General features: G+C 53.5%; 1 protein-coding gene across 1 annotated transcript; it reads right to left on the bottom strand.

The window, feature by feature from the left end:
- Nucleotides 1-4,273: 4,273 nt before the first annotated feature.
- Nucleotides 4,274-8,261, bottom strand: Ddn (dendrin). Its single transcript, XM_057792011.1, has 2 exons — nucleotides 8,048-8,261; nucleotides 4,274-7,636 (listed from the first exon to the last, which is right to left on the bottom strand). The coding sequence occupies exons 1-2, from the start codon at nucleotides 8,254-8,256 to the stop codon at nucleotides 5,716-5,718; spliced, it is 2,130 nt and encodes a 709-aa protein (XP_057647994.1). The 5' UTR covers nucleotides 8,257-8,261; the 3' UTR covers nucleotides 4,274-5,715.
- Nucleotides 8,262-11,393: the final 3,132 nt, after the last annotated feature.

The raw sequence follows: 11,393 nt of genomic DNA on the forward strand, positions 1-11,393 counted from the left end.
TGTGGGTGCACATGTATGCTGTGTACACCCATGTGTGTGCTTGTGTGATGTGTGTGTGTTTAAGGAATAATAAAAAAGGGAAGACTTGAGTGAGATTAGGATGTGAGATTCTTGAGGGCAGAAATTTTGTTCTGGTCACTGTTATTTTTACAAGATTCTCATATTATACCTAGCTTAACAGGATAGATCAGGCCAGTAGTTGCGCAGACGTTGAGGTCTGTTGGATCTTCTCTTAAACAGCTATCCTCGTGCTCTTCATCCATCTAGCACTTGGTAGAAAGAGTTGTCCACATCATTCCTGGACAGTCCTGGCTGGGCAACTGACCCGCTGAAGCGCTAAGAATCCTGGCAGATCTCAGAGCTAAAGTTCGAGCAGCGCCACCTTGCGGTAGATATGGGAGAGCTTCCGGAGGCACTGGTTGAGAAGGTAAAGCTGCAGGCGGGGCCCGAACGGGCAACCATCCTCCTTTATGTTACGTTGTCATGGCAGGACTGCTTTGACAGTTTTTATTTTAAATCATCCCTTCATTTTTTTTGAAAGGAGTGTATCATGCGTCCCAGGCTGGCCTCAAGTTTCCCATGTGCTGAGGATAACGGTGAATACCTGATCCTTTTGCCTGTACCTCCTGAGTGCTAGGATTTGTGGAGTAGCCATGCCGTGTATAGAGTTCTGGGGACCAGATGAGAGGCTTTGTGCATGGTAGACAGGTACTCTTATCAACAGAGTTACATTCCCAGGCTTCATTACCCCCTTCTTATACCATCCTTTACTGAGGATGTGTTCCATGCCCGCCTTTAGGGGCTACAAAGTCAAACATTATTGGTTTTTTTTTTTCAAACATTATTGTTAAGCAACTCATATAGCAGCAAAAATTCAAATGATAATAAAATCAACAAAGGTGGAGCTGGAGAGATGGCTCAGCAGCTAAGAGCACTACTCTTCCGAGAACCCAGGTTCAATTCCCAGGACCCACACGGTGCTTCACAGCTGTCTGTAATTCCAGTTCCAGGAGATCTGACAACCTAACACATGTGCAAGCAAAACACCAATGCACATAAAATAAAAATAAATAATTTAAAAAAATCAACAAAGGTGCCAGGCACAGGCCTTTGCTCCCAGCATTTGGGAGGCAAAGGCAAGTGGATCTCTGGGAGTTCAGGTTCAGTTTGGTTAAAATAGAAAGTTCCAGGTAAGCCAGAGCTACATAGTGAGGCCCTGTCTCAAGTAGAGTACCACCACCACTGCCAACAACAAAACCAAAACAAGCCAAAAAGAGAAGACACAGCAGGGGTCGTGATCAAGAATCAGGAAAATGTTCAGCACTGAAATACAAGAAGATATTCCCAGTTTGAAACTATGTGTCATCTCCCTTTCAAAACCATTCACAAAAGTCCCTGCCTTTCTTTGGTCAGATTAGGGTCTCAATGCCTTTCCCATGTTGACCTCGAATTCCTGGGCTCAAGAGATCTCCACTCTCAACCCTCCCAAGTAACTGGGATAACTGGAACTAGAGGCATCTGTTACTGCCCCTTTGAAGGTCAGAAGCTTTGCTCTCACCTCTAAGTTCTCCGTGATCTGTTCCTCTTTCTTCTCTGGGACTTGGTTCCCTGTGGAAGTCATATGTCTTCCCATAGGGTGGACTCACCTCTTCCCTCATCTCGGTGAGAACTGCCTCAAACACCCCTACCCCTCAGGAGACTCATTTTCCCTTGGCAAATCGCCCTTGTCTGTCTGAGCTCTGAAATGCTTTGCTGTTGGGACTTTTCTTGATGACATCCACTGGCCATCCTTGTATGTGATGGACTAGGTTTCTACCTGGCTGAGGACACAAGCTCCGTGCCATCCTTTCCAGCACTAAGATGGGGGCATCATAGGGCCCTATTAAACCATGAATGGATGGGTTCATGGGTGAGGAAATAGACGCATGGGTAGCTGGAAATGAGAGGGGCTCAGATGGATGGCAGGTGAGTCAGTAGATAGATAAGTAAATGGGTAGGTGGGATGTATGGATGCATGCATGCGTGCATGCATGAATGCATGAATGCCTGGATGCATGGATGGGGCATCCATCCACAGAATGACTCCCCAATCCTATTTAATGTGTTGGGAGGGTTCCCCAATTTGAATGTCACCCTTGCACAGACACCATGCTGATCTCCTCCCTATGGCTCCAATTTTAGTATATGTGTGAGTTCCCTGAAGGTAGAAGCATGACTGGACTTCTGTGCTCCTGGCACACACGGTAAATGGACGAGTGAACACATGACTAATTACTGGAAGACAACTATCCTATCCTCCATGGACGCACTCTGCACACATCCCAAGTCCCTCCGTGTGGTAGCGGTTTCTCCTGCCCCCCTCTCCTCTCTCAAGAACACATCCACACCACTGATTTCTCTGGTGTCACAGTTACAACTTGTTTCTGTCTGGGTTTCCTTTTCCAGCTAGCCTCAGGACATCTCAGAGTTCTCCTAAATCTGAAAAGGACAGGGTTCCTGGCTTCCCTAACACCTTATCAAGTATGACAGAAGTGTGGGGTAGAAAATATTTCAAGGAAGAACTTGACTGCTGGGGAATCCGAGAGTCCCTGTTTGGGGTCCCCTGTTAACTTAAGAGCTGGTGCCCCTAATCAAGTAGTCTCCCTGCACCTGCTGTCTTTTCTACCAATCAGAGAGGCAGTTCCAAGGAGGGGGATGGTTGTGGCCTCCTTTGGGAGGCTGGGTGGCTAGCAGACACAGCTAGATTTAGAAGTCATTTTCACAGCAGGGAGTCTCTAACCTGCCACCCACAGGGCCCCGTGGGGACAGCCTAAGATACTACTTACCAGGGTCTGGCCCTGAACCCTGTAGCCATTCCTCTCTCTCTCCTTCTCTCCCAGAACTTTGGCGGTTGGTTCTGACTTCATCCTTGGCAAACTCTGGATGAAGGCATGTGTTTCCCCACACCCTAAAGACCCAAATGGTTCTTGCACGAAGGGGGTGGCTGTTATCTAACCTAGGATTTGTATTTTTTCAGTGCTGAAAAATCAAATTCAGGACTTTGTACTGTCTAGGCCACCATACTACCGCTGAGCCCTTCAACCTTCTTCTCCCGGGGATGGGTTGTGCTCCCTGACCCCTTCATTTTTAGAGAGAGAATCTTGGTGGGCTGGACTGGGCTGGAATTCACTATGCAAACCAGGCTAGGCTCAAACTTACAACCGTTCTCCTATCTCTGCCTCCAGTTTACAGGAAACTGCCACCATGCCTGGCGTCTTTCTCTTTTTAAAATATACGTTTATTTTTGCCTGGATGCCCTGGAACTCACTCTGAAGACCAGGCTGACCTTAGAACACCCAGAGATCCGCCTGCCTCTACCTCCTGAGTGCTGGGATTAAAGGCGTGCGCCACCAACCAAGTTCCTTTCTAATTTGTATCTAAATGTCTTCTCCTCCATGGACTATCTTATAAAACTAGGATCTCCCTTGATAGGATCCTTCCAGAATTTGATGCAAGAGCCCAGTTCTCGTCTTTATCACATTGCCAGGCAGGCCTTGCCATTTCTACTCTTTCTAGCCCAGGGGGTGCTCAGAAATAGCAGTGAAAAGGTAAGACCTTTGATACCTTTGATCTTTGCCCAAGGTGAGCTGGCCCCTTCTTGCCCTCCTCCACCAAGAGCAACAGGAAATGTGTAGGTGACAAACAGGATGGCAGGTGAATATTCCTGGGAAGCTCCTACTGGTGAAGGTCGCCCCTAAACTTGGGAAACCCGAACGGGAGACCTTCATTCGCTGAACCAAGGCCCGCGGCTGGCTGTGGACCGGGAGCCCTGCCCCCTCCGCGTCCCGCCTTTGGGTCTCTCCGGGTGTGTTGTCAAGCTAATTGGAGAATGAAAGTCTAAGAGGTTTGAAAGCGGTCTAAAGAGTTGCGGGAGTCGGGGTTGGCGGGATTCGATGGGAATAGGGACAGAGGCGGGGCGGGGGACGGGTTCGACCTGGCGACCGAGTCTGGGCGAAGCCCCCGCTCCTGCCCAGTGGCTAAATTTACCTAGACTGACTCAGCCCTTGCCCGGAATGGGGGGCGGGGTGGTGCACGAGGGCAGAGGGAAGAGCGGGCAGGGGTGGGGCGGGGGGGAACAAGAAAAGGAGAGTCCCAGCCAGGGGAGACAGGATGGACCCGAAGTTTCCACCAGAGAGGAGTGCCCCCCCCCACCACTTACAGTGAACGGGAAGAAGCCAAGAAGACTCAAGGGAGGGACAGGTGGGGCTAGATCAGCAAAGAAAGACTCCAGAGCTGCATAAAGGGAAGAGTAGATTTATTGGGTGCCTACTATGTGCCAGGCACTGTGCAAGGCGCCTTATATACATTACCGCATTAAATCCTCACAACAACCCTGCGAGGTAGGTGTTTATAAACCCCCATTTGACAGATGAGGAAACTGAGGCTCAGGGAGGTGAAGTGATTTGACCAAGGTCACATGGCTAGTAAATGGCAGACACAGAGGAAGTGCCCAAGGTTGGAAAGAAGAAAGAAAAAAAAAAGACTTAAACGTCAGACTTAATAAGCCTGTTGGCATGGATCAATACAAGGAAAGGCTCGGCGCGCCCCAGAGGTCTGGGAGACCGGAGGCCTGCTCCCGGCCCCGCGCGCGGCTTGGAGGTGTCAAGGCGGGAAACCGGCGCTGGGTTACCAGGGATCCAGATAACTAGATAACAGTGCTGGTGTGGGGGCACTCGAGCACCAGCAACCGGGGGAATTCGCGACCTGCGCGCGCCCCGTAGTGGCTCCAGCGAGTATCACACCCCACACCGACCGCTGAAGATCAGCCTTCCCCCCTCGCCTGGCTGTTTTCTAGGGTCCTGTCAGGAGGGCGATACCATCTGCGTGAGAAATCCTGGTAACACTCGAGAGCATCACTAAGGACACGGAGATGGAGGAAAGGGGGAAGGCCTAAAAACGTCCCAAGCTGATTCATTGGCTACCTTCCCTCTCCGCTTTGGTCCACCATAGGCCAGAGGCAGAAATCGGGCTTGCGAAACACTCACCTAAACTTGGGAAGTTGGGATAGAAGCCCTTTGTCCATTTAGATCTGAAAACCTTGACAGTCTTCCGAACTGAGGAAGAGTGAAACGGGTAAGAGCCCTCAGATTCTACTCACTTATTCCCCAAGTTCCAGGCAGAGATCGCTCATTTGACATTTACAGGAATCCGGGATGGTTAGGTGCAAATGTAGTTAGTCTAAGGTCTACCAGCAGCTAAGTGGCAGAGCTGGAACTGAAACTTGAGTTGTAACATCAAAGGCAGCCCTCTTCCCAGTTTGCTGGTTGTGTATGCATCCATTCCTTCTCTGCCACAAGCCCCTCTGCCACCTGATCACGTAGTCATTAGGTTCAAGGCCTCTCCATCACTTTTTTCTCCTGCCAGGGATCCTGACCTGACCATTGCTTTCTATAACTACCACCGTTCCCGGCCCTTCGGCTTGTCTCTCTGCTCAGTCCTGCGCAGCGCCGCCGAATCGAATCGTAGCACGGTTGAATCCTAGCCCCATCTCCCCTGAAGCTAGTGCTTGGATTGGCGATTGCTGTCTTGCCTCTCTTTCCTCTATTTCAAGTGTGGGAACAGGTATAGGTGGGGAAAGAAGAAAAGGGAAGCAAACGAAGCCTGTAGAGAGTAAAGGAGGCCAGTGAGCCCAAGGATGGATGGGCTGAGCCACACTAGAACAAAATGGGGCATCGCTCACTCTCTCTCTCTTTTCCCCTGTGGCGTTTTCCTGGTGTCCTCCCCGAAGGGGCCTTCCTCAGTTTGACTGATGACATCTAGAATCTCCCGGATGCTGTCGCTCACTTCGGCTCTCTTCCCGCCTTCCCTGGGATGGGTGTTTCCAACCGCAGGCGGGGTCTTCTCATTCCGCCAGGAGGCGCCTGGGGCGTCTGTGTCGCTTCCATCAGAGGAGCCACTATGGACGCTGAGCTCCTCAGCTTCATCTGAGTCCGAATCTGGGGCGGTGTGGCGGCGGATGCGGGACACGGCTTCCCGCAACGCCCCGGCGTAGGGTCCTGGAGTCCGCGCCCAGCCCCCACCCGTGCGCCGCAGGACCCCAACCGCTTCTGAGCCTTTCACGCTGCCCGCGCATCCCGGAGCCGCTGGGCCTAAGGTCGGGTGCTCAGGGCTACCTGGCTGCGTGGGGGCGTCTCGTAGGTTCACTTCGCCAACAGGGAGCCCTAAACTGCAGGAGGCGCGGTCCTCCAGTGAAGAATCCCCCTGCTCTCCTCCCTCGGCTTCGCACTCCCGACCCCCGCCCGGCTGGTTTGAGATGCCACTGCTCAACAGTAGCTTTTGGCAAACTGAGGGATTGACAGCGACCCCCTCACCCTCCTCGTGGCAGGGCTTGGGTTGCCTGGGACTGTCGTTCCCAATGCATGGCTCCCCAGAGGGCAAGAGCTGCACCTGCTGGGTCCGAAGGGTCGGAACATACTGGGACTTTATCACCACGCATGTGGCATCAATGACAAAGATGCCTTCTCTACGAGAGGGGCCTCGGGAACTGCGGGGCAAGGTGTGGGCACGGCGGGTCGCCTTCCAAATTTCCAGGGTTTCATGTTCTGTCCCCTCTCTTTGACCCAGGGACTCTCTCCACCCGGTGCCTCCAGGAGCCCAGGGTCTGGGGAGAGTCTGGCTGTGCCTAACCGGAGGCTTTGTAGGGGAGGAAAGCCAACACCTGGGAAGCCAAATATGTTCACTTCCTTCTTTCCTTTCCCTTGAGCCCTTGAAGTGCTGCCTGGACCTGGGAGCAGGACATGGGGGGCTGCGGGTCGTAGACCCAGCGGGAGCTGCCTCCGTGGTGCCTGGACTGCCAGTAGCTTTGGCCTGGGGACGGCCCTCGCCACCACTGTTCAGGCCAGCAACAGCTAGGCCCGAGCTTTTCTCTATCGCCCCTTTGCAGGACTCTGGCCTGGCTCTGGCCGCTGCACAGCCTGGAGCTCCTCCTAAGAGTCCCCGTCCCTGTCTGAGACCCCAAGCCCCTAGAACATCCCGGTAGATTCGAGGATCCAGCCTCTTCGCGCGCCCTGCCTCTGTCCTGGTGGCGACTGGAACTGGGGCTGATGAGGTGGGCGCCCGGGAGAGCTCCGGGCCTCGCTTAGTCCCCAGGGTCCTGTGGGGGCCTTCATAAGAAGGTGGAGCCACATAGGGTGGCGGCCGGTCCCAGCGGCGTCTTGGGGCTGTACCTGCAGCGCCTCTCAGCAGCAGGTGGGCCTCGTAGCTAGGGGGCCCTGGTCTCCTACCTCCCCATGGCCCCGCCCATGCCACCCCTGGGTCACTCTGTTGGAGCGCGGATGGACGGGGCGCTCGCCCCACCTGCCCGAAGCGCTCTGGTCTGGAGAAAACTGGGAACCCTGTTGGTTGGGCCGCCCGAAGGGCGTTCCGGGTCTCTGGGCGGGGCTGACCTAGGGGACTCCGTCGGGCCCCGCCAGCCTTGCGCCTTTTTCTCTCGGTCTCCTTGGCCTCCCGCTCCTGCGACGCCGCTTTCCTTTTCTCTTGTTCCCGGGCTCGGACCTCGGCGAGGGTCCCGGCCCGCCAGTTGGTCGCCTCCTGCAGCACCCTGGTGGCCCAGGGTCGGCGGGGTGGCGGCTCAGGGGATCCTGGGCGTAGCCTACACCTGGGACAATGAGCAGGAACCCAGGTGAGCAGTTTGTGGGGAAAGGGAGCCGAGGTCCGGGGAGCTGGGAGTACTGGAGACCACTTGGGGCAGCCATGTGGGAGGGTACGCGTGAGTGTGTGTGCGAGTGCACGTGCGTATATGTTAGGGCTGAAGTCGAAACGAGATTCCTCGCCATCTCTCCATGCACACTTTAACAGCGACTGCCCCATCTCACCTGCTGCCCTTTCTCACTACCTCTTCTGTCCCCCTAAACAGCGCTGAATAAGTTAGGCCCCAGTCCTCGACGAGTAGGGGGAGGGAGGCGCGGGAAAAAGAAGGGGCCAGCAGTAATTGCTGGTGCCAGCGGGGAGGTCTGGACCCCACTTCCCACCCCACCACTTGCTGCCCCTCACCCCCTCCTTCACTCACGTGCGGCTCTGGGGCCCACGAGCCCAGTAGCTGGCCTGGATGTCCATGGACTGTCGAGAAGGGGCGCGACGACTATAATGACAGGAAATAGTCTTCACTTCAATCACCAACAGCTTGGACTTCTGCACCCAAAGGCAGCTGCCCAACTCCTCATCCTGTAGCTCCCGGGGGCTGTTGGGCCCCTCGGAGAATAACGGGCCATCCAGCATCCTGCCCCACCCCACCCCGGCCCCCCACCCTCCCACCCGCCCCGTGAGCCCCCTCCCAACCCAGGGAGCCGGCGCCCACTGCAGAGCGGCAGGCCCAGGGACTGGCAACTATATATACCCGGGCACACGTGTGTGCCTGCCTGTGTGTGTGTGTGTGTGTGCTCGCGCGCGGGCGCGCGCGCATGTGACACGCCGCCGTGGACGGCTCCGCGTTGCTACCTCCCCCATGTACACGGCCGCCCCCTGGGGCCTGGGATTGGACGCCCCTTCCCACTGCTCGGGTCCCCCAAGTCTAATGGGACCCACAAATGGGCGGAGGAGAGACTTCTGATTCTTACCAAGCTTACAGTGCCCCCTCCTCCAGCCCCCATTTCTGCACTTCCCGAAGTTTTAACCCTTCACTTTCCTGCTTGTCAGGTTGCCTGACCACCAGTGATCTATCCCTGTCTGCCTGGACTCCTTTTCTCCGACAGGGAGTGGAGAGAATAGAACTAAGGTCTCTGCCTGCCACTCTCTGCTGGCTTCCATGGGGTTGGGGTGCAGGAGAGGCTGGCCCACAGCTGGGGGGGGGAGGCTATTTTTAGCGTCGGTGGCATTCGGGTGCGGATGAGTAACCAGTTCAAGCAGTGGAGAGAAGCTTTCAAGAAGCTTTTGTGCGACTCTGGGGGACAGCTGCTCCCCCAGGCCCTCCCCCCAACGGTGGCTCCAGCAACCTTCACTCCTCACCTTTTTCTCTGCAGGTGTGTAAGGCAGAACTCAGTCTGTCCTGGCCACCTAACAGGACAACTCTCACTCTAGATATGGGTGCCCTTGGGCATGCTGGCTCCCCTAACCCAGAAGCCAGGATTCTGGGATTACACAGTTCTGTGCCCACACAGCTCTACCAAGCCTTATGTGGGGTGCAGACAGAGCGCTTATATACACTTGTACCCTAACAGAGGGGGATGGAGGAAGAATGGTGTGCCAAATCCCCTAGCAACAGAAAGGATAAAAGTAGCCTGCCTTTCCTAGGATGTCCAGCTCACAATTGTCTAGCTCACTTGGCCACCCTCAAGTGCAGCTCACCTTTTGGACTTACTCTGTTCTGGAGGGGGGGTTGTTGCTTGCATCCTCAGGCTTCCTCCCCCTAAGCCTGTACCAGGTGTCCCCTGATTCACCATGGTAATGTTAGTGGCAGCACAGCCCACGCCAACCCTTCCATGCAGAGACTTAGCAACCATGCCTGGCAACCATGGCAGCAGCTCAGTGGAGTGGAGGGGTGCAGGGAGGGGGGGGGGAGAGAATGGCAGCGGCTCCTGAGGAAGAAAGGACCATTTGCTTCTCCTGACTTTTGAGAGCAGAAGCTTGTGAGCTTCCAAATTGTAGCAACCCTTGTGTCTTCAGCACCATCCTCAGATGGAGACTTGGTGGGGATTTAGAGGGTAAATGAGAGATCCCAGTTTGTAGTTCAAAAAAAGTACATGGAACATTTGGGTACAGAAACTTCTTTTTAAGGGGAAAGGGACCAGAAGGGTTATTAAAAGGGCAGAGACAGGACTCACTGAAGAATAGGCAGGTAGAACCCGCCTCTCTGCTGTCCCATCCACTCCCCCCTCCTCATGATACCTTGCACCTACCAGCTGCACTGAAGAGGGCTTCCAGGTGCTGCTTTCCACGAGGTCCCACCAGAGTCCCACAGCTTTTAAAGCCTTGTCTCCTCCCTAGACAAATCCTCCTTGATGAAGGAATGTGACACAAGGAGACATTTGTCCTTCCCACCACGCATCCCCCTACACACACATGCACATAGACACGCTCTAATATTTGGAAGCCTTCCTCCCCCAAGCTTGGGAATGTGCTGAGAGCTCAACGGCCAGCACTGCAAGCTGGCCTCTTCCAGGAGATGATGTTTCCCTGGGTCCCCTTAGGAAGCCCATTTTGGAAGAACAAGAGTAATATGGCAGAGGTTCCTCTGAAGGCATAGGCAAAGGAACGAGAGCCAAGGAATTATTCAGAACCTACTCCTGGCTTGGATGCAAACTGTCCTATCAGCAAAGCACTGGTAGAAAGGAACCCAGTCTGGCGGTACTCGTGGTGTTGGGTGCCACGTTCAGTCTATGTAAGGTTTCAGCACAGACGGTGGGTCTGGTGGGCTGATTCTTTATGATTTACTCTCCAAGAAAGGGAAGGGATCTGTGGGTTCACAATACCAGTCAAAATCCAAACAATTCAACCTTTCCCTAGAAACCCTGATAATGTTGGCAGATATCTCTGAATTTACCCTGGACCCTAACTATGGTCCAAGATTAGAGAACTACAGGAAATAAGATAGGAACAGTCTTGAGAGAATAAGAAAGGAAAATTAGTGTAAAGACAGAGAAGCATAAAACCTTGAACCAGACAGTTTAAATTTAAACATTAGCCTTTTTTTTTTTTTTTTTTTTTTTGAGACACAGTCTTACTATGTAGCACCTGGAACTTGCTATGTAGATCAGGCTAGCCTTAAACTCAAGAGATCTGTCTGCCTCTGCCAGAACTAAAGACACATGTCTCCATACCTACCGGCTCTGCTTTAAAAACACTGATTCATGAATATGCAGCATGGTGTGTGTCGGTGCATGCCATGACTACACGTGGACGTGAGGACTGTTTTTCCTCTACCTCTAAATGGGTTCAGGTAGCTGGGCTTGCGTGGCAAGGGCCTTTGCTGTTAGCTCTGCTTTTTATCAGGTTTGTGGCTCTGGGCCAACTTGTAAGTATGTGCTTCTGTCTCAAATTCTCTTAAAACCACTAAAGGTTGCTGGGCAGCAGCGGTGGTGGTAGCTGTGGCCTAGGACTTTAATCACAGTACTTGGGAAGCAGAGGCAGGTGGATCTACACAAGTTCTAGGACAGCCAGGGCTACATAAAGAAACCCTGTCCTGTCTTGAAAAACCAAACCAACAAAAATAAACACAACTAGAAAAGGTGCCGGGGAGATGGCTCTGTTGGTAAAAAATACTTGCCTCGAAAGCTTGAGGAACTAAGTTCAGATCCCTAGAACCAACATAAAAAGCCTTATTTGGTAGTGTGTGCTTTTAATTCCATGGGTCCTTGGAGCAGCAGCTCCAAGCTGCCCATCTGACCCTGCCTATGTGGTGAAATCCCAAGCCAGTGAGA

The sequence above is a fragment of the Chionomys nivalis genome, chromosome 17 (assembly GCF_950005125.1).
Source record: "Chionomys nivalis chromosome 17, mChiNiv1.1, whole genome shotgun sequence".
Classification (NCBI taxonomy): Eukaryota; Metazoa; Chordata; class Mammalia; order Rodentia; family Cricetidae; genus Chionomys; species Chionomys nivalis.

Coding starts and splice junctions, on each gene's coding strand:
- Ddn (XM_057792011.1), bottom strand. CDS start 8,256: ATGCTGGATGGCCCGTTATTCTCCGAGGGGCCCAACAGCCCCCGGGAG. Junction 7,637..8,047: donor CGTGGGCCCCAGAGCCGCAC/GTGAGTGAAGGA, acceptor TCATTGTCCCAG/GTGTAGGCTACGCCCAGGAT.